This window comes from Ruditapes philippinarum, unplaced genomic scaffold (assembly GCF_026571515.1).
Source record: "Ruditapes philippinarum isolate M1 unplaced genomic scaffold, ASM2657151v2 ctg2158_1_1_1_1, whole genome shotgun sequence".
Taxonomy (NCBI): Eukaryota; Metazoa; Mollusca; class Bivalvia; order Venerida; family Veneridae; genus Ruditapes; species Ruditapes philippinarum.
The window spans coordinates 130,948-154,187 of NW_026860675.1; the positions used below are offsets into that span (position 1 = coordinate 130,948).

Consider the following 23,240-nt stretch of genomic DNA (forward strand, 5'->3'; position numbering starts at 1 on the left):
AAAATTGTTGAAATAAAAATTGAGCGTTCCTAGGGGCGTGAGGATTGTTGCACTTTTTCAGTGTCCCTCATGTACAGACCTTAATTATCAAACCGAATCCGCAATGATCATGTTATTTTATTGCGATTCAGCTTCGATGGATCATCCTTTTTCGAGATTTTTTTTTACCAATTTGTTATATAAGACCGGTACGTGGTGGCTGAATTTAGAAACAATAATTAAACAAGATCTATTCTATTTCAGATATTTTAGGTCGAGAAAATGCTTATATAATAGCTCTAGCACTCCCTATCGCACGTCATGATTATATGTGGATATATAAGAAATAATCACGCATGTTATTGTATGTTTTTAATTACATGTACTTCGGACTTACTTGAATACAATGTATCTGCACTCAGTAAGGAAAATGGTATAAATTGAACCCAACTTGAAATAATAACAAGAAGCGCCGCAATGCGACGAAAACCAGGTTTTCAACGACCAAGTTTTGATGTGACAGCAATCAATAGGTCAAAGTGCACTGAAGTTATTGAGTAGATACTGAATATTCTATTGTAAGCAAATTACCTTGACCTTGCTCCCAGATATCTAAGTGGCAATCCAAAGCTGCCACTCAGCAAGGTCGGTGACAAAAGGTCAAAGCAAACTCAAGTTATAACGCATTAACCTTGATCACAGACACCTGGGTATAGCAATCCCAAGCTGCCTCTTGATATAAGCTACCCATTCATCAAGTTTGGCGTCAATAGCCCAAAGCAAACTTAAGTTATTGAGCAGAAACTGAATTTCTATTTTTAGTAACAGTGACCTTGACCTAGATCACAGACACCTGGGTAGCAATCCCAAGCTGCTTCTTGATATAAGCTATCCATACACCAAGTTTGGTGTCAATAGGCCCAAGCAAACTCAAGTTATTGAGCGGAAACTGAATTTCTAATTTTAGTAACAGTGACCTTGACCTTGATTACAGACACCTGGGTAGCAATCCAAAGCTGCCTCTTGATATAAGCTATCCATACACCAAGTTTGGAGTCAATACGCCAAAGCAAACTCGAGTTATTGAGCGGAAACTGAATTTCTATTTTTAGTAACAGTGACCTTGACCTAGATCACAGACAGCTGGGTAGCAATCCCAAGCTGCTTCTTGATATAAGCTATCCATACACCAAGTTTGGTGTCAATAGGCCAAAGCAAACTCAAGTTATTGAGCTGAAACTGAATTTCTATTTTTAGTAACAGTGACCTTGACCTAGATCACAGACACCTGGGTAGCAATCCCAAGCTGCCTCTTGATATAAGCTATCCATATACCAAGTTTGGTGTAAATAGTCCAATGCAAACTCAAGTTATTGAGCAGAAACTGAATTTCTATTTTTAGTAACAGTGACCTTGACCTTGATCACAGACACCTGGGTAGCAATCCCAAGCTGCCTCTTGATATTACCTATCCATACACCAAGTTTGGTGTCAATAGGCCAAAGCAAACTCAAGTTATTGAGCAGAAACTGAATTTCTATTTTTAGTAACAGTGACCTTGACCTTGATCACAGACACCTGTGTAGCAATCCCAAGCTGCCTCTTGATATAAGCTATCCATACACCAAGTTTGGTGTCAATAGGCCAAAGCAAACTCAAGTTATTGAGCGGAAACTGAATTTCTATTTTTAGTAACAGTGACCTTGACCTAGATCACAGACACCTTGGTAGCAATCCCAAGCTGCCTCTTGATATAAGCTACCTACACACCAAGTTTGGTGTCAATAGGCCAAAGCAAACTTAAGTTATTGAGCGGAAACCAAAAGTTGACGCCCGCCCGCCTGCCCGCCGACTTCGGCATTACAATAACCCGGTTTTCGTTGAAAACCTGGTTAATAAATTCGCCACGTGCAAGGTCATAGGCTTTGGTGCGCATCCATTCAAGTGTAGATCAAGTAATAGAAAGAGCACCGAAACACGAGGCTATCTGATTTGTACGAATGGGGGTAGCCCCCGAGTATTAATCAGATTGCCGAGTGTTTTGGTGTTCTTTCTCTTTTGTATCATAGTCAAACATAAAAGCACGTTCCCTGTTGTCACAATATGAAACCCCGGCAAAAATGAACCAATGAACGAACATCTGAATATGACATTTCTGTCGCTTTCCCTTTCTCTGCCGTCACAATATGTAAACCCCAGCAAAAATGAGCCAATCAATGGGCATGCTCTGGAGTGCGGGTAACTAATACCCGCACTCCAGTTAACGCACTGTGCATGTATATGTATACAATTTAACCCTGACTGATTTAACTCCAAACTATGATACAAACTTCGTTTACAACTTTAGTAAAGTGTCAAAGAAAATTATCGAACTGCATTATTTGAACACTCATGACGATTACGCATGTAGAAGTAATATGTGTACTAGTAATTTTGATACTTGACCTATTTTTCTCTGGTGACTGTTTAGTAATGAGTTTTTAACCTTAAGAACAATTAAAATAATTTGATTTTTTATATAAAAGATCTTCTTGAATTAACGTCACAATTACAAATATTATATAAATTTGATAAGATACATTTTTCATTTTTCTGCTTAATGTCACTACATTTTGAGTCTTGACAACAGTAAATATTACTACACGCATGTGCACTTATGCATTCAACTAGAAATACATGTACATTTTTTTATATTAATTTCATGATAAATTTAGAATCGTTTGCACTTTTCCCAGAAAATCATTATTTTTACATTAAATAATTATTTGTTCAACACATATTACACTAGCAATTCATAACATTTCATGTTTATACAGTTTTAATTACATGTATATGCTTTATAAAATGACATTATTTTATCAGTGTCAAGTTAAGCTTTTCCAAAGATCGACTGTTGAAATGGTGATATACGAACAGTTGCTATTTTGAAAATGTTAGGATAAAGTATCAATCTGTCTAAAATATTTTTTAAAAAAAGCGCCACTCTTTTATAGATTGAATGTTACATGTTATAATTCCAATGCATATTTATAGAATTTCCTTGTGACACGTGAGTCTGCGAAGAATATGAAATTAAAAGAAATTATGGCAAAAATTAATCTGTAGCTTATTTCGACTGTCACCAGTTGATTCACTACTACATACCCTTTGATGGGCATAATGATTCATTTTCAAAACTAGGATATGGTAATACTATTATAGCTTGTCCAACCGTTACCTTCTATTAGAAAGTCGCTCCCTCTAACTCCTATATGTTCTGAGCATTTAACCAGAAAACATTTTGTATTCGTATATTTATCGTATTTATGTTGAATAAAATATAATTATTATGTTATGTTCTGTTCTATCACACGAGGGATTTCTGGCAAATTATAGAATAAACATGTGAGAACAAATTAACATTATACCACTTTTATTGATGAATTGTTCCAAGACGTTAGTGCCTTGTTCTTGTACTCATTCACTATAATGAAGCAACAATTGTATGTCCAGGAATTGACATCATTATACGCAGAAGTAAATCTTTTGGTAAAAGGCAGCAAGCAAAAGTATTTGAATTGCATTTTACAAAGCTTTTTTAAGCTTATAAAACAGTTAAAATGTTCCATTTTTAAGATACACATGTACACGTCATAATGGCAATTCTGTAAACTGGAGGATATTTGAATGCACTTCTAAACTGTGTATATATAGTATACAGAATTCTCTCCTTAATTTTTAGTAAGGTTAAAATCACATGCATAAGAAATAAGGCGAATAAAAGCTAACAAAGATTAAAATGTAACATTTTAATCTTATTCAAATATTACCAAAAAAATGAGTATCTAAAAGAAGTAGATTTTTTTCATAATTTTCATTATTTAAATACTTACATGTAGATAGAATTAAGATAGACGTTCCTTCAACAATACCCAGTAAAACAGGCACCAGCTGGGCACCGAAGAAAAACATATGAGGGCAAAAGGGCGCTGTAAAGAGGGGATGCCAATTAATTATTGTCAATAATTATAATTAACAAAAAAATATGATTAATTTTATATTTTGACAGCAATACTTATTTTCCCTATGTGATGCATAAAATGGTCTCATTGCTTCCCGAGCATGAAAACAGTGAATATCACGAAATCAGCTTCTTCTTTAGTTAATGTACTGGCCACCTTCAACTACAATGTAACTGAAGTTTACTGCCAGGTTAATGCGCAGGAGAGAAAGAAAGAGTAAAATAGTGAGGAATATATACAGTCCAGGTTAAAAACTGACAAGAGTGCGGTTTAGAAAAAGAGTTGGGACAGATGAGTACTTATGCATATATTTAGCATAATATTCAGTGAATTACTGGGTGTATAGGCAAATTGTAACCTTTAAGCACATGCATGGTGACATGTGGATCCGGGTCGTACCCAACGCTGGTTAAGCTTATAAGAAATGCATACATTCATTATAATTAACAACATGAAATGGGCACCTGCTCTTCGAACTGTGAACATCACGATGAAGATTAAAATCGGTTAAATAAAACTAATCAATTCAATTTAGTAAGTTTGATGATTAATTTTATTTAATGGTGTACAACCTAAGTAAAATTTAGTGGTGTGTTATCCGCGAAATAATTTTATGGATTTGTTTGCCCTGACGTCATCGGACGGCCATATTTTGCTGAGAGAGGGTAAACGTCGAAGTTTGTTGTCACCTCATACAAATATATTGTCCTGAGACAAGATGGGACGGTCACGGAGCAGGAGTCGATCAGCAAGTAGAGTAAGTAAGTCTACCTCAAAACATCGCAGTAAGCACAAGAAGAGGAGAACCAGATCAAGATCGACTTCTCGTGACAAAAACCACAGACACAGTCGAGTTCGTTCACGATCAAGAGACAGAGAAAGGAAACGCAGGTAGAGATCTAGATTATTTTTATTTTATTTTACAAAATATTACTTCAATTCATATTGATGTATGGACTTCTCATTTTATGAATGAGACGAAAAGACACTGGGCCCAATTAGATCTACATTCTGTATGAATATTTTACATTATCAGAGTCAGACTAGAGTGGGTGGACCAACGCTCGGCGTAAAAATACTAGAGTGGTTGGACCAATGCTCGGCGTAAAAAATATTTTTTTTAGAATATATGAAAATGTCTTGAGTTATCTCCGATTTAGGTCACTGGTGCTTTTATTTACATCTTTCACCAATTTATCCTGGTGTGGTTCACTGCTGGTAAAGTCACGCGACAATGCTAATAGCAGACGAACAACCGTATGTAATCCCCAAGAAATAAATTATTAAAATCATTTAACACTAGAGTTCTGGGGCTGTAAAATTTAAACTAAAAGTTGGGTACTTGTAAATGTATGAACCTAATTTGGTTGTTACAATTTATTCAATATGTTTTCTGCATAATATAAAAAAGAGATTTTATTCGAAAAACAATCCTGCATAATGTAGTATTGTACGCCGAGCTATGGTACAATTTCACGCAAACCACTCTTGTTTATCCGGACTATCTATAGCTCCAGCCATGCACATCATTATGTGATTAGCGAATTTTACACAATTGCTATTTAAAACAATATCATCGGTCTTGAAAATGGGCATATAACATTGAGGTTTGTTGACGTTGATTTGAATTTGTCATATCAAATATAGTATTTTTACGCCGAGCGTTGGTCCACCCACTCTATATTTGATACGGCAAATTCAAATCAACGTCAACAAACCTCAATGTTATATGTCCATTTTCAAGACCGATGATATTGTTTTAAATAGCCATTGTGTAAAATTTGCTAATCACATAATGATGTGCATGGCTGGAGCTATAGATAGTCCGGATAAACAAGAGTGGTTTACGTGAAATTGTACCATAGCTTGGCGTACAATACTACATGATGCAGGATTGTTTTTCGAATAAAATCTCTTTTTTATCTTATGAAGAAAACATATTGAATAAATTGTAACAACCAAATTAGGTTCATACATTTACAGGTACCCAACTTTTAGTTTAAATTTTACAGCCCCAGAACTCTAGTGTTAAAAGATTTTAATAATTTATATATGTTGGGGATTACATACGGTTGTTCGTCTGCTATTAGCATTGTCACGTGACTTTACCAGCAGTGAACCACACCAGGATAAAAATGGTGAAAGATGTAAATAAAAGCACCAGTGACCTAAATCGGAGATAACTCGAGACATTTTCAGATATTCTAAAAAAAATTATTTTTTTACGCCGAGCATTGGTATGCGCCGAGCATTGGTCCAACCACTCTAGATTAAAGACATAAATGTAGTTCTATCTCAAAAGTAGTCCCTTTTTCAGAGAAGAAACTTTGGTACGTTCCATGAAACAAAGTGGCTCATGAGTCTAGTAGCTAGTAAGCAAATCAGTAATATTCAGTTAATTAAAACCTCTGCAGAGCACAAATTTAAAACAACAGGATCAATTCTTCCCTGTCTTTGGGTCAAAAGGGTCCAACTAAATGCTGCAAAGTCAAGCAAAATCTAGTAAAATAAGTTATTTCTTTAATTTCTTTGTGACTTTGCTAGACTTCGCATGACTACAGTACTTGACATTGTAGTGATTAGTAGGACCTTGGCCAAAGTAAGACTAAATAGTAAATTTTTAAGTATCACAGCAATAACCAAAGTTAAATTAAGTATAGGACTGAATTAATATTACAAATACTGTTTGTTTTCACTGGTGTAAAAAGCGTAAGAAATGGAACTAGTCGCAAGATATATTTATTTGATTATCATGTTTTATTTTAGGCACCGTTCTCTGTCATCTAGCAGTTCAAGTAGTGATGATGATTTAATATTAAGAGCAAAACGCAGGGAAGAAGAAGAGAAGAAATTAGAACTAGAACGGCAGCGACTTCAGTACGGTTACTTTTATCATTTTAACATACATAGATTCCTACATAGCCTTAACCTGACTGATTTGAATTATCTGAATTTTACCACATGTTTTTTAACCTAAAGAACACTTATTGATATTTGTGGTTAAATATATTGTTATTGAAGTAAAACGTCAGAGGAGGGATAGATCTGTCAAATTGTTCAAGTAAATTAAGAACACACATGATTCCGTTATTGCTTATGTCACCTGACACCCTCTTACCTCTAAAATATATATTAAATGAATTAGAAAAAAGGTGATGAGAAACTGTTGAATTTGATATTTAATTATGCTTAAGAAATTGTCATTAAAAATAAAATGAGAGTGTTTCAAGAAGAAAGAAAAAGGGACTAAAACTGTATTTAATTTTTAGGAAACAAAAGGAACTTGAGGAGAAGTTGATAGAGGAGGAAGTTGCTCGACGTGTTGAGGAACTGGTTGCGAAGCGAGTCGCTGAGGAACTTGAAAAACGTAAAGATGAGATTGAGGCTGAGGTCAAACGTCGTGTTGAAGAAGCGAAACAAATCATGGAGAAACAGATGTTACAGGAGTTAGAACAACAAAGGGCAGCTGAAATAGAGTCTCAAAAACGGAAGGAGGTACAGAGTCGTTTCGATTGGCATTATTACAGAAGTCCAGACATGCCTTTTTGTAGCTATGTCTCTGGATTTTTTTGTCTGTTATATAGAATCAGACTGAAAAAAAAGGAATTATTTTCTATACTTAAATAACTGGTTGGCAAGTGAAAGAAGTAGATCTAATTTGAATTTTATTGGATATTTTTTTATCTTAATTCTGACTATCGATGCATTTTCTGTGGTGACTCGACAACATTTGAGCCTCTAATGGTATCTTGAATGTTCTTTTTTTTTTAATGAAACCAGAAGAAAATTTCATTTGCCAATCATTGTAGCTTTAAGAGGGATTCTTGAAAGGAACTTTAAAAAAAAAGGATAAGAAAAAGGAATTGTGGGCAAGAAGTTAGGTACTTTTTATTAACAGTTTTTTTTCTAAAGAAAATAATTCCTCTATTAATACTGAATATGTTTTTAAGACATTTATTTATATTCATGCTACCCTCTTAAAGACTTAACAGAGAAACAGAGAATTATTCTATTTACAATGTAAAATGAGTGACATCTCTAAATTGATTTTAAGATTTCATGAGCCTTTATATCATTAACTTTTAGTATTAATCATGAAGCTTCACTTGCTTTGAATGTTTCTTGTCTAAAATTATTGTTATGCAAATGCTTTAGCGTTTGCGTAATGCCATATAACAATGAAAGATTCTCTCATTTTATTGTGTAAATATTATTGGAGAAAAAAAGCCTGTGTATTTGAAAACGAAATTGTAAATGTAGTTATTTTTTTCCCTTTATTTTGTAATGCGCAATCGAAAGTTATGAATAAAACCATCTGACTTACATAGTACTGTGTCTGGCAATCTGTGTAAAGTTTTTGCTTGGTTTTGGGTTTTTTTATTGTAGAGATAAAAGCAATAATACAAAAATAACACTGCTAATCGAATGTTTTGTTTTCACCACATAAGTGCACCCGAAAGTTTGTCTAAATTTCCCGAACTTGTAAGTACATACTTTCTGTAACTTGTGGCTTTATACACCATTTTTTTGTGTGTACACCATTGGAAAGTAAAAATAGAGCACAGGACTGTTTGTACTTTGATTCTGCCAAAGTTTCACTGTAATGACAGTGTTGAAAATGATGGAATGGATTTTGTTGGAAATGATTTTGAGTTGTTTTTGGTATTAATACTATTATATAATATAGTAATGAAATTCATTCTTAATGATATGAATATACAGTTAAGCAATTTTGCTTAAAGTTAGGCAACGTCACATTAAGTTAGGCATTTTGTGCAGATAATCTTCGTCACATATTTTTATAGTTTGCTAAAAAATCATTTTTTTTTGATTATTTTTCAAAGTAACATGTTACAAATTATTAAGTTTACTATATGTAAACTTAAGTTTCAAGTGTAAAACATAATCTGTGCCCTATTTTGATAGCCTTGCTGGTACACTATATACATGTCTATTCTGTTCAGTTCTGTTCCTTTAATCCTCTCTCTTGCAGCATAGTGGATTCCTTTTTCTGCAAACAACAAATAGGCAATTTTTTTTCCATTTCTTTTAGGTTTTCGGAAAATTATGCCTGCAAGTATTTTTAATATCTTAAATCATTTTAGTTAATTGCAATGCTAACTGATTTTTCCTACCCATTAAATTGTCCGGATTTAGCTCAATGTCGCATGCAGAATATTTATGAAGAAATTTCACGGCACAGATTGGCGATTCGAGGACCGTTAGTAGGTAAAGTACATTTGGGTAAAATAACTTGTACAGCAAAGATGGGAAATATAGTTCTAGGATGTCCATCCAAAATTAATGAGAACAATATTGCATTAAAAAAATTGCAGTTTTTGTTGTTTTCAAAATTCATGTTTTGGTAATGAATGGTCAGGTGGGATGGACTAACGTAAGTATGCATAACCATGAAAGGTTTTCATTGTTTTATAATGAAAGCCTTTATTTTGCTTTTTTATATACATAAGACATCATTAATTAAGGAAGATCATTTTAGTAAAGATATGTTGTTATTTATAAGGTACTAAGATGATATGTTAGGATGTGAAGATAGTAAATTAACACGTAACGGAAACTTCAACCAGACGTAAGACGCCCATATAGATCGACGAATCTATTTGGTCTTGATGAAATTTAATGATTTTTCATAAAAGCAAAATATTACTGTTTTACTTTGTCGTTAATATTTGTCATCAAATACAGCAGTTTATGAAATTCACATCTTACTCTGAGGTAGCCGAACCGTCGTAAAAAGTCACGATTATATTTTTACGGCTTGTGTTTTCATTTTTGGAAACGAATAGTTGTAAAAGTTTAAAAGTGCTTGAAGTTGTGTTTTAGGAGTAGAACATTGTACATGAAAATGTGCCTATGGGTAATGAAAATTTACCTGAAAGTTTGTCTTAGGGTAATATGATGGTTTCAAAGACTGCTATTGTCTTAGAATGTTGACCAACAATAACTTTAGAAAACCTATTTTTAGGAGGAGGAGAGACAGAAACGGTTAGAGTTGGAGAGGATAATGTTAGAAAACAACAAAAAAATCGAAGAAGCTCAGCGGAAATTGGTAGGTTCTTTTGTACAATCTAAATGACAGTAAAAACTCTTTCCAGAAGAGGTTTTGCTTTTTACAGAATATATTTTAGTTTGATTGTGTAGGAAGCTTAAAGCTTATAAAAACACCCTCGTATATGTTCATTAAACCAACCAGTACTGAGCAATGAGTGTAAAGCATTTTGCTCAAGGAACAACGGCTAGCCTCTGACAGGGTTTGAACCCACACCCACTGCGATTCTTAGATTAGTGGTCCGACACATTAAGTTAACCAAGAGGATTTATAATCTTAAGCTCAATTGTTATACATCAGACAGATTGTTCACTTTGACAGTTATCTTTTGCCAGAAATTGCCTCTTTAACTTCAGCAATAGTTATTGTTCCTGCAATGCTGTTAAGATTTTTAGGATGTACCATTGAAATTTTTTTCTAGAAACTACTTTGACTAATGATTTCTAACTTCACGTATTATGTATATTGCATCATGATAAAACATCCTAAAATGTTAAAGTTACAAACTGTTGGCTAAAAATCTTAAAACAAGAATTTTTTCTCTCAAATTTTAAGTTTTATTGTGAAGTGAAAACGTATTTACTGAAATACTAGTTCACAATATAAATGTATACATAACCTTTTGCAAATGTGAATCTTTCTCTGTTTCAAAGGCTGAGGAACAATTAAAACTAGTAGAAGATCAGCGTAAAATGCTGGAAGAAAAACAGCAACTTGAAGACAAAAGACGCCACGAAACAAAACGTGAGCAAGAAGTGATTCTCAACAAGAAAAATGCACGACCCAAATTGTCTTTTAGTATCGGAGGCAGATGATCATTGCTGTGTGTTTATAAATGGGAATTAAATCTTACCAATTCTGCAAGCGTACAAGATAAGTGTCAAGATAAGTGGTTTGCCAAAGTCGGTTTCATTTATTTTACACGAAAAGTCACGGTGCATCCAGCTGTGACTGCTTATCCATAGGGCAGTATTACTTGTGATGAGTATTCATTATACATCAGTCAAAGGCTGTATTTATATTATGATTCTTTAAAAAGCAAGTAGTGAATGTCAGTTAGTAGTATATAAATGTGAAATGTTTCGCGGAATGTGAAGGAATTAATAATGGTTCAGTCATTAATTGGATATCAGCTGAGCTGTTAAAAAATGATACGAAAGAATTGAATGGATACAGATGTGTGCTATGCGTTTTTGTAAAAATGTGCCGAATTTGGAAGAAATGCAACAGACATGACTGAAAAGTGAATCTCTGTAGAATGTTTGCACCTTGTACTTGTCAGGGACGCTTGAATCATATTTCAAGTTCCTATAACACCTTTGCTCAGGATTTTTGGGTAATTTTGTTATGAATAAGACTCTTCAGGGAAACATCTATTTTATTGAAACTTAGAAATATCCTGTTGATTCGTATTTTTTTTCCAGTTATCAGTTGAATGAGGCAAATTAGTTTTTATTCTCGCAACATGTCAATCAAAATGCTTAACATATATTAGAAATGGGTTAAATTGTCTTCAAACTAAATGCTGACAATCTCGATAAGTTGGTAGTTTTCACTAAAGTAACTATGACTGATTTTTGTAGATTTTTCTGAATAATTGTAATTCAATGCATTTATTTTACATGATTTAATTGATAGAAATTTATAGTGATTTCTAGACTTTAAGGCATTATCTAAGAAAAAATAACATGACATTTTCATAGTCACCTTGCCAGGTTACAGGTGATTATTTTCTTTCTGTGTATGTGGGCTGTAAGTCTTCATACATTATACATACATATACATAGATTAAAGTTAAGCAACCTTTTGATTTTTTGGCTGTGAAATAGAAAATTTTCAATGCTCAAAATCACATGGATGCATAACTTTTTTCTATGTGTACATCTGTTTATCTAAATGAACTAGTCTATTTTAGAGGTAAGTAGTTTAGTATTTAAGTTTATTACTTTTTCCCATTGCCTGAATGCCAGAAATAATTATTATGGCAAATAAGCACTTTTTCTGAAAGAAATTATCCAAATATGCTAGCATTCTGAGATTTATGAAAAATATTACCATTGAATTTGACACTTAAATATTTACCCAGTCTGAGTGACAAAGTATAGATACCCATGTTATTACTAATAATATACAGTCCTGCACTAGAGGTTTTAAATATCTTATAACAATGTTATATATCATGTATTATTTCATCTACAAGAGTTTATGTATTATTTTCATTGTGCTACATTTTTGTAAGGAGTCTAGAAATTTTAATATTTGCATGTTTGTCAGAGTATATGATTATTATATTTGTGTAAAGACCATTTCTTAGCACTCCAGATATACCAAATTTGAATCAAAAATATATTGAGAAAATACTGACTGGTACTTGTGTAGTTTCCACAAAATATTTTTTAATCTAAGTCACTTCAGAGTTTTGTATAGTAAACATATATTATAAGACTGGAAGTAAATCTGTATTCTTTGACAATGAAGAGAAGATAAAGTCCTTGAAAAGTTGTGCTTATGCAACCCAACTTGTCTGAATTTCTCTGCTTTTGACTGGTCATTTCTATTTGCTTTGATCGAAACAAGTCAAAAATAAAAAAAAAATCCATTACATAAAAGCAGAGTGGTAACCGTTAAAAATTTGCATATATTTATATATCAATATAAAAATTGTTAATGAAATTTATTGATTATCTTTTAGACCTCATATCTGGAGTGCTAGTTTTATGATTTTATGTAATACATGTTCTTTCAGGAGTGGTAAGTATGAAATGTAAGAAAAAATGGATGTAAGAAGTCAGTATGTGTTCATAATGATAGAAATTCTATGTATATTAGAGTTTCATTGATGTTGATAATTTTGTTAAATATTATGCATCCGGAGGGCACATTTATTTTAGTCTGTGACAAAACTTTTTAACCCTGACCATTACAAGGAAGTCCCATCAACTTAAGCCTCCAAATTCCTTAAGTGCATGCACCTTGATAAGCACTATTGGCCACACCCACTTGGAGGACACAGGGTCAAGGCCACCCCTGGGGGCAAGCCATTCATTCAAACCTAGCATTTGTTGTTAACATTTTCTGGGTTTTATTATGTTCTGAATGAACTCAAAATTAAGCGTATGATTGAAATCTTCAAAATTCATCAATTATTGCTTAATATTATTTTTAATGTGGAATAAGTCTCAAATTGAGACAGATTTTTCATTATTTGCTCAATTTTATGAGCACGGTTATTCATTTTCTGCTGTTTTTTAACAGACTAGGTTTTAAATTATAGTTTAGAAAACAGTTAATTTCTAAGATTAGAGTTGGGTTAATCAACTTGCATCTTATTGAAAAGAAAATATTGCAAACTCTTTAAGGCTTTTACAGGGCTTCCACTAAGTTTAAATTTGGAAATCAGAGACTCCAAAACGTCTGACATTAGAAGTCACATCTTATATGTAAAGAAAGAAAAGCATAATAGTTTGGAAGTCACAAACCAGATCAAAAAGTAAAAGACTCTCAAACTTCCATTAACGGAAGCCCTGCTTTTAGAAGTATAAAATCTTGATTGTTTTGGTTAGTTATAACTTATTGATTGAATTTTTTATTTGCACAAAACAGCATAGTATCTTAGTTACAAGTCCCCCCCCCCCCTTGAGTTTCCTGTTTTTCCATACTTTTATTTGACAGGAACTTTATTTACATTAACCATTTAACATGATTGACAAGACTAAATATTTTTGTTATTGTTACTATAAAAATACCAGGAAATGAAATAAAAAATATTTAAATTGCATATGAAGTAGTTGATTTTATCTTTTCACTTTGAGTAAAAATATTTTTTTTGTAAATTTGAAACTGAAAACTGAATAAAAAGTTGTGTATCAAATTACTTTAGACTAGAAAAAAATCATTATGAATAAAAAATGCATGACTAGCTAGCCTAAAAGTAAAAGTTCAACAAAAATATATATGAAAAGTTTCAAAGTGACATTTCATCAAATACATAAATAAATGTAAATACTATTTAGTTTATAAAACATAACTATTTTGTTGTACAAATATTTACTTTGATGTGACTGTTTACATTTTTGTAAAAAAGAAATATTTACAGTTGAATATATAAAGAGAATTAAATTTAAAGGCTGTAACACAGTCTAGTAAAATCGGAAAAAAGTTTTTCCTATCTACATCTCAAATATGTCGATGCTCATTTCAGCTTTTATTAATTGTTAAGAATTTATCTTGTACATTTTGACAACCATTTCATTTAGTTAGCACTGACTTGTTGCTATGAACTTATATTCCTATGAACTTTTTTTCTGATGAACTTATGTTTGTATGAACTATCAGGCTATGAACTTATATTTTCATTAAATTAAACAAGTCTTGATGAATTTTAGTCTGAGATATGTCTAGCCTAAGGCATGTACATTTATTTTATTTTCATGATTTATATGTGTGCATTCTTTCATGAATTAAATGAGTTGTATGTATATATGTATGTAAGATAATTTCAAGTCTTGTGTTTTATGAAAGGTTTTGTATATTCAAGACATTATTGTGTTCACAAATAGATGATGAATATACTATATGCTCATATTAAGTAGTCATTATGTTTGTAATTTATGAATCATACTGAATGAATAAATCCATTTCTCATTTGAACGAGTAATCTGTCTATTTGTTTTTTATTTTTCCTTGTTTCAATTGGGTTTCAATTGTTCTTAATCAGAACAGTATCTGTAGATATATTAAATCTGAATATTTGATATAATTCTAATATAAAGAACAATTGTCTACTGATGGCAACACATTCTACCCATGTGACCAGTGTAGACTTAAATCATTCAGCACTATTCAGACTATATTTTGAAAAATCTTCCTAAAAATGATAAATGGTTTCATCGGAAAAGTTCATTTAAGATATTTAGTACACTAAGGGTTATAATATGGTTTATCAAGTACAGTATATTATGATTGAAGAATTATGCTTAATATATACTCAATAAAGTCTGCGTTGCTGGGTGATTAAAAGTTTCTGACTGAATTGTTATTGGCTCCTTGAAGCTATTGGTTATTGGCTCCTTTCTGACAGCTTTTGGTAAAAATTTCACCAGGAACTTAGGATTATTTCAGTTGGCAAAGCTTTCTTCTATAAGGTTGATGCCTGATCTTAACTGAAACATGAAGGAAGTTTTCCTGCAACACATAAGCTGGAATGTCGTCGTATGACCTTCATAGTGCCAGTGTGATGTAAAACCCAATTTTAAATAATATACTAGTCCTTACAATATATAGATTATACTATACTCGTTTGTTTTGCTTAGTTTGGTTTTACGGCACATCCAACACAATTTAGGTCATATGGCACCGAAACAGGAAACATGATTTTGGCTTACCTTGTGTGTTAAAAACCACCCCCTGCTGAAGCTAAGAAATGCATAGACTCCAGTGTTTCGAATCCATTTAGTCACCTCTTACGATTACACGGATAAACGGTGGCTACAATTCTGATACCTTCACAAGGGGATTTTATACTGGTTGTGTAGTTTTGTAAGGTATTTTGTTTATTGAAAATCATGCAACTGTTACAAGAATAAAATAACGTATTGTTTAACTCCTGAAATCGGGTCAATTCCTTTGAACCCAACAAGAATTAATGAGCCTATATTCAGCTCAGTCTTCATCAAAATTATTCACTGAACTATGCAGTTAATCTGTAATATGAAAGAGACTTGCTTAAAGCTCTTTGTTCTTCATAATCTTCAGGTCTTGAGTCACTCTTTAAATGATGCAGTTATTGCTAAATGTATACCCTTACCAGATCTGAAAGAAGATCTTGGGTTCTACTAACTACATTGTATAAAAATTTATTTTCCATTTAATTCCGAGTATATTTCTTTGTTATCCTTTGCAGTTTTTTCCATAAGTGATTCATTTAATATTTGTAAGATTTTCAAATTTTGTTTTTAGGCCTTTGGGCCTCAGAGGAGTTCTTTTAATTTCACTATTTTTAACATGATGTTTATTAAATGCCCTCACAGCTCTGCAAGAAGATCAACTACATGTACATGTATTTTAAATTGCTTTTAAGAGGAGTTTTGGATAAAGAACTTTTTCTCTCTTCATTTAAAGTATGTTGTAATAAGGACAATATATCTGGTAGCATGTACAACTGAGTCAACTTAATCGAAAAGAGGAAATCATAAGAGTGGAGATAAGTTAGTACATCAGCAGAATCTTCAGAAGCATGAGTTTGGTGAAAGCTAGTTGGTATAACTGACGTAAAAGCTATTTGGTATATTTGACACTTAAATAATTGTAAGCAAGAGCACCTCTATCATGGGAGCATTATATGCTCGAAAGTGTTTTTTTTTTTAGTAAGGTTGAAGCATTTGTAAGACATGGGAATTAAATTAAGAATTACCTCCTTCAAATAACAATCCTCCTATGAAGTTTGAACGCTGTGGGCCAAATGGAACTAAAGTTATGCTCTGGAAACAGTTTTAAGGTAATAGTGACCTTGACCTTGTGACCCCAAAATCAATAGGGGTCTTCTACTCAATATGGACAATCACCCTATGAAGTTTGAATACTGTGGGCCAAATGCATCTTAAGTTATGCTCGGGTAACCAAATTGCTAACGGACTGACAGACGGACGCCAGGGGGTATAACATAATATGCCGAAAATTTTTTCGGGCATATAAAAAACGAAAAGGAGAAATAAGAAATACACACAATCAGAACAGAAATGATGAACAAATAAGAAAGTTAGTTTTAAAAAGCATATATTTCATTAAAATCCCAGTAACCATAAGCCAGTCTTAAACTAAATTTAAAATAAATTCAAAAAAATATATGTATATATAAGATTTAACAAAGAGTTAAAGGTCTCTCTAATAAAACAAACGAAAATAAAACGAGTACAAAATAATACAGATCATTATACAATCTATATATAAACTTTTAACCTGTTGTTGGCCACTGAATCTTCCCACGTAACCAGTGCAGACCAAGATCAGCCAGCATATATGTGCTGCCTGACCATGGTCTGTACCATTTGCTACTTAGTGCTTTTTTTTAAAAAATTCCCTGAAAATGATGAATGGTTTTGTCCAGATAGAAATATGGACAAGTCCATTTTGTCAATTAAGTGCAATAACAGATTAACTCCTTTTAAATTATATGTGAAGTTAACGGGTAACTGCACCTTAAAGTGATGATTTAAGATATTAAGCGTGGTATAAGAACTAACTTCGAAGAGTGAGGTTTAAAAAAGAAATAAGAAGTTTTTGCCTAATAAGAAAATGCCTACAATAACTGACAATGGTTGTTAATAAAATTCATATTTTAATCTTCAATCTGCAAAGTGAAAATTTAACAGAAGATATAAATGTCAACTCCAAATACAATTTGCAACATGTAACTGCACCTGAAACATTTTACAGAGAAACCAATACAAACAATTTGTTGGCACAGTGATACTACTTGTCTTGTGTTTATATTTTGATAGAGAATAGAATTGATAATAGAATACCGACTTTGTTGTCAATTGGTCTCTACAAACAATTGTAATTTGGCACAAAAAATCAGAGTTTTCAAAATGTCATTTCATAAAGTAGGTGAGTATGTGTATAAGAAACGGCTAGAAAAGCATGTAAAGAAAATTAACTTAAGAAGCCAGGGGTTTTGACCATTTCTCTATGCAGTTAAAATTCTTATTAAACTTGAATTTCTAAAATCTACTTTTCTCATCAAATACATGTACATAATAATAAGTACATAACTTAACGGTAATTCAAACCAACAGTATTTACAGAATAAAAATATATTAAAAAAGTGAATCACAGAAAAAAGTATATCAAAGAAAAGTGTATCACAGTTCTAAATTCAGTGAAAGACATGTAAAGAAATCAATTCTCACTTACATAACATGATAAAGATGTATAATCACAGTGCTTTTAACATTCATAAGCTGATATAAATAAATAACACCTTCTATCTAAGGCAATATAATACTATAATGCCAGTCAGTAATTGTATACATTGGTAACAACACACTTTAAGCTTAAAACATTCAACAAAATACCTCATTCACAAGTTAATCTTTCCCATCTTCTGACAAATCTGTCACAAGGTGTTGTAATTACATACATGTATGAACATTTAAAACATACATGTATGAACATTTAAAGACTAGCACAACTAGTTGGTGATCAAACTCATTAAAATCAGATCATCGTTTAGGCTCTGTTACTCTTCGCTACGAAGCTAGCGAAGGGTAGTGGAGCCACAGTTAGGATATTATTTTAATGAAATTGAGTTGGTAATAAAACAAAAACTCAACTAACAATTCTTTTAAGCATTACATAAGTACCCTGTATATCATTACATATGATATACTATACCTGAAGGTTTCTATGACAACTTAACCTACAAATATCACTTCCAGATATCATAAAACTCTTGATACTATTGGCCTCTGCAGAATAAAAGCTAAATGAGCTCTATTCTATTGCTTTAAACTTTAAACTGATTTTCAATACAACAATGGAAATTTCCGATGTAAAATATGAGTAAAGTTCAGACTACAGAAAGCTGTTGTATTCCTAGATTGAAATGTCATTCCATTGCCATTTTTTCATGCTGTCACGCCCTGTAGGAACGGACATTTCCCTGACGTAGTGCGAGTTTTCCCAACCACGCTTCACTTGACGCTTCAAAGCGGTATAGGGCATGTGGGTTTTTGGTATTGATGGACTGGAAATATAAGCTTCTTCAATTTCATAGTCACCATGGACTGGTTTAGATGTGTACGTAAGTGTGACAGAACGCGGTCGTTTCATCGTGGCGGCTGGCATCGTGTTACTGATGGAGTGACTTAAAGGGTGGTAGTTCCTTCTGAAGATATCAGCATCTAATAAGAATAAAAAAAAAGAGAGAATTATGTAATGTTTGGTACTTTGTATGTACAATAGTCCAATGACATCTATAAATCATGATACATTGTATAAACAACTAACACAAAGTGTTTCATTTACTAATTTCAAGTGCGCTGGAGCTGCATCTATTTAAGCGGGAAGACATGTTTCAGAGAATTATGGGAAAAAAGACTTGCTTTAGTGATAATATAAATAAATTATATGTACATAATTCTACAAATTATCATATGTCTGTATATATTTTTATGCTCAGCCTATTTTGCTTAAAAAGGAACTCTGGACCTAATTAAGAATGCTGCCCTGTTTTAAAGAATACATTATGTATATGTATCAAATCAGAAATTTTTCGATTTTGAAATTAGTGTCACAAGTAAAATTGACATTTAATTCATTTGATAATATATATTGATAATAACTGATGGAAAAAAAATCCAGTATGATATAATGGCAGTACAAGATTGGAGAAATACAGGTGTATTACAGCTTCATCTAAATTTATGTGTAGGCCGACTTCTAGGGCAGATTGTCAGAGGTGAGTAAAAATTTGGCGTATATAAAGTTACATATGTATGTTCATCATGGATTATTGGACATTGCAGGTAGACAAATATTTTTTTTTTCCATTTTTTTACACTTTCTTAGTAAAACAAGTATAGGCCACATCCTATAGGACCCAACACCACTGGAATTGTGTGGTAATTTCTGTGGTCATTAGAGTTTCTATGTTCATGAAATTGCATTAAATTAATAAAACTTGATGAGATTGTTCTTATTTAAATTGTTGGAGAGCTACTGGGATTTAAAAATTGGACACCATGGCATTATCAAAGAAAAACTATAATGACACTGGGATTAAAATTTTTATCTCATATATAGTTTTCATGAAAACATTTAGATTAAATACTAGGTCATGTTTGAGTTATGAGCAGTTTACATCAAGTTCAAAGGAAAATCATCTTCTTTTCATCATACATTAAAGTTTTTACTCACATTCAACTTAGCATGTCAGATGACACAAGTATTGCCATTCTTTACTCAGGTCAGCCATCATGACTTTCTTATTTAGAATTTTAAATGTACACATAGTAAAAATTTCAACAAAGGGATAATAATTTATATTCATAACGTTCTGAAAAAAAACCTACCATCATCATAACTTGAGCCGACTGTAATTTTGTCATGATATTTCGCTGATATCTTGATAGGATCATATGGACCGTTGACAACCTCAGGCTCTGAAAAAACAATCACAATTGTCAAAGGGTGAGAAAATGTGCACTCTGACCGGGACTCGAATCTGGGACTCTCGGAATATACCGCTGCTCTTAGGTACAGACTGAGCTATCCAGTGGCTATCTACTCTAAAAAGTGAACAGTTCAATACCATAACACAATGAAAACTAAAACTGACAGCTACAGAATTACAACAATATATTTCTTTGAACTAGCTCTTAAAAAAATGTTACCCAAAACTGCTACAGAAAGGTTGTATAATTATGGGGAAACAACAAATAATGGTATTTGTCATAATATGTTTCACATTTAATTACAGGAAGCTAGGAAGCTGAAAAATTTCATTTTAATTACCAAGTCCATTTCCAATTATTAGACACATTTTTGAGACTCAAATTTCAAATATGGAGTGGGGATTGCATCTTATAATTGAACACAAAAGAAAATTGAAAATTTAACAAATTTCTTCTATCTTCAATCTTTTCATGTTTTGTATTTTACAATTAACGGGTTGAACAAATTGATACACTGTTACTTACTTGGTGTATTTCCAAACAGTGCTTCATCAACAAAAGAACCTTCTCTTTTCCTGTGATACTTATTGTACAGACTGAAAAAATAAAATATATTGCTTAAAATCAATACATATTTCACACACTGACAAGTGATCAAAAGAAAGGAAAAAAACTTAAATTTATGAATCACCTACAATTTTTTTTATACATTATATGCTTTTAGATACATAATATATACATGTACATGTATATCTTATAAAAGTAATATTTTTTAAGTAAAAATGCTCTGAGAATAAATATAATAATCCAGTCTAAATAATGAAAGTGATTTTCATTTGTTTTATAAAAGGATAAAATTGAAACTATAAAGATTGAAATCACTTTCTTTATCTTATTTAACTGTATAGATTTGATGACCTTCATTGAAATGTAAAAGCTGAATAAAATTGCTAAACATGAGGAAAATATAAAAATTTAGGATAAAGTAAATTACTCTGAAACATTTAGTGTCTTGATATTACAAGGAATATTCATACCATTACAATATACACACTTAAAACTATCACTTACCATCTCTGTATTGGTATAAATCTTATTCTATTGGCTCGTACAAACAAACCAAACTCATTTGGACACTGGAAATATCTTCTACCATTCACCATTCCATCACAGTTACCAACTAAAAAACAAACAAAAAAATCACACTTTATACATGTACTTTCCATAATAAGCATGTATGTACTTTGCTATATAACAACATTTATGTTACTGTATCACAGGAACAAATATGACCCAAAAGAAGTAAAATCTGGGTGTAATCAGATGACTTTGCTGACAATTGTTGCTCCAACTCTAGTGGCACTTCTGCAGCTATAAAGATACTGAACTAGCAAAATTCATTTAATTCAAATATAAGTTCTAGATTAAAATATGTACATAATAAACCAATTTCATGTTATTTTTATCAAATAGTTCTTCAAAAGTACTGTCAATACAACAGACTAGCATCCTCAGAGATACATTTTACTACTTCATTCCAATTCTAAACAACTGTTTGTGTAATATTATTAATCCAAAGATCACTGAGTATTTCTACAACAGCTTAAATAAAACTGACATGACATGGTGTTGTTTTTTTATACAATAATCTTTACCTCGCTCATCTAGATAAACACCAACCCATTCTCCTTGTTTTCCAGCCAGACTTCCTTTGTACTGTACAGTCCCTTTAATGTTGCCCCAGCCTATATTGACTTCCACCTTCTGTCCAACATTTACATTGTGAAATAGCACCATTTTGTAAAGATCTGTAAATGATATTTGTTAAAATATACAGTTATATACAGTGCTACATAATACTTTATCTTGCATGTAGGCTTTTCTTTTTTCTCTAGGTTTAATACATTGAAGGTTTAAACAGTTCTTACAGCTGCATGTTCTTACTCACCATTCATATTCATAATGCAGGAACTGTGAAAAAAGTTACGCCAAATTTAGTCCTATAAATATGACACCAAATTTAGTCCTATCAATATGACGTTGCATTGCCCTTAAGATATTTTTTACTTCTAAGTAAACTATTACAAGCCTGTAACATCCAATATATTAGCTTAAGGTCTTCTGCGTGCCCGTTTATGTACTATGACATGATGTGATACCGCATCAGTTGAAAACAAAAATATTAAAAAGCCACTTATAAATATTTGGAAGCCAGAACTACTAATATATTAGACTACGCCAAATTCAATTGTGCAAAATTTATATAAATAGGGCCTATACATAGAGGAAATGTATGACATAGTAGACTAAACAGATCAATATATATATATTTTTGTTTTTTAAATTGAAAGAAATGAATGGCTTATAAGTCATTATAAGGATATACGTGCACACAGTGTTTTTTGTTCAAAATGAATATGCGTGTGTTCAAGACTATGTATAAGTTTGGAAAAATAGCAATTCAATTGAAAATTTTAAAAGTAATGAAAGCTATAAGCAAAGCCAAAGTGCACATGAATTCAACACATTTTATTTTCAATAATTGTGAACTTATCAGGTGGACACTTAAAGATAAGATAAGATAAGATAAGTTTTATTTCAAGTCGGCAAGTTTTCAACATTACAACATAAGCTCTAGGAGCTTTTATAACCGACTGTAAAACTTAACCACTGAACTAACCAAACAGCAAGGCTTATAACGTTTTAATTAAATGGCTTTATTACACTCCTGCGCCGCGGTTTATGTGATAAAAAATGCTAAACTATTTATACATACTTTAGATTGATACACTTTGAAGACTTTATAGTGTAATCACATAATTAACCAATCAATCAATGGTGACAGGTGATTGTTTACATGTATCTAACCAGCATTGCAGCCACATATTCGTATTTATAATAAATTTTAATATTTTACCACCCTACTTTTTTTTATATTACATTCAATATGTAATTTTATAACTCAGATGTTGTGTAACCCTTAGCATAATCTAAAGTGTTAATAAAGATATTTCT

At 31.9% G+C, this 23,240-nt stretch overlaps 2 protein-coding genes across 2 annotated transcripts; one reads left to right on the plus strand and one right to left on the minus strand.

The window, feature by feature from the left end:
* Positions 1-4,591: 4,591 nt before the first annotated feature.
* LOC132713011 (arginine and glutamate-rich protein 1-like) lies at positions 4,592-13,828 on the plus strand. The gene is made up of 5 exons (XM_060695449.1): positions 4,592-4,871; positions 6,747-6,857; positions 7,250-7,475; positions 9,967-10,050; positions 10,704-13,828. Exons 1-5 carry the CDS (start codon positions 4,699-4,701, stop codon positions 10,863-10,865), a joined length of 756 nt encoding a protein of 251 aa, XP_060551432.1. The 5' UTR covers positions 4,592-4,698; the 3' UTR covers positions 10,866-13,828.
* Positions 13,829-16,807: 2,979 nt separating this feature from the next.
* LOC132713012 (centrosome-associated protein 350-like) lies at positions 16,808-23,140 on the minus strand. Its single transcript, XM_060695450.1, has 6 exons — positions 23,002-23,140; positions 21,881-22,033; positions 21,297-21,405; positions 20,751-20,821; positions 20,124-20,213; positions 16,808-18,953 (listed from the first exon to the last, which is right to left on the minus strand). The coding sequence occupies exons 2-6, from the start codon at positions 22,020-22,022 to the stop codon at positions 18,646-18,648; spliced, it is 720 nt and encodes a 239-aa protein (XP_060551433.1). The 5' UTR covers positions 22,023-22,033; positions 23,002-23,140; the 3' UTR covers positions 16,808-18,645.
* Positions 23,141-23,240: the final 100 nt, after the last annotated feature.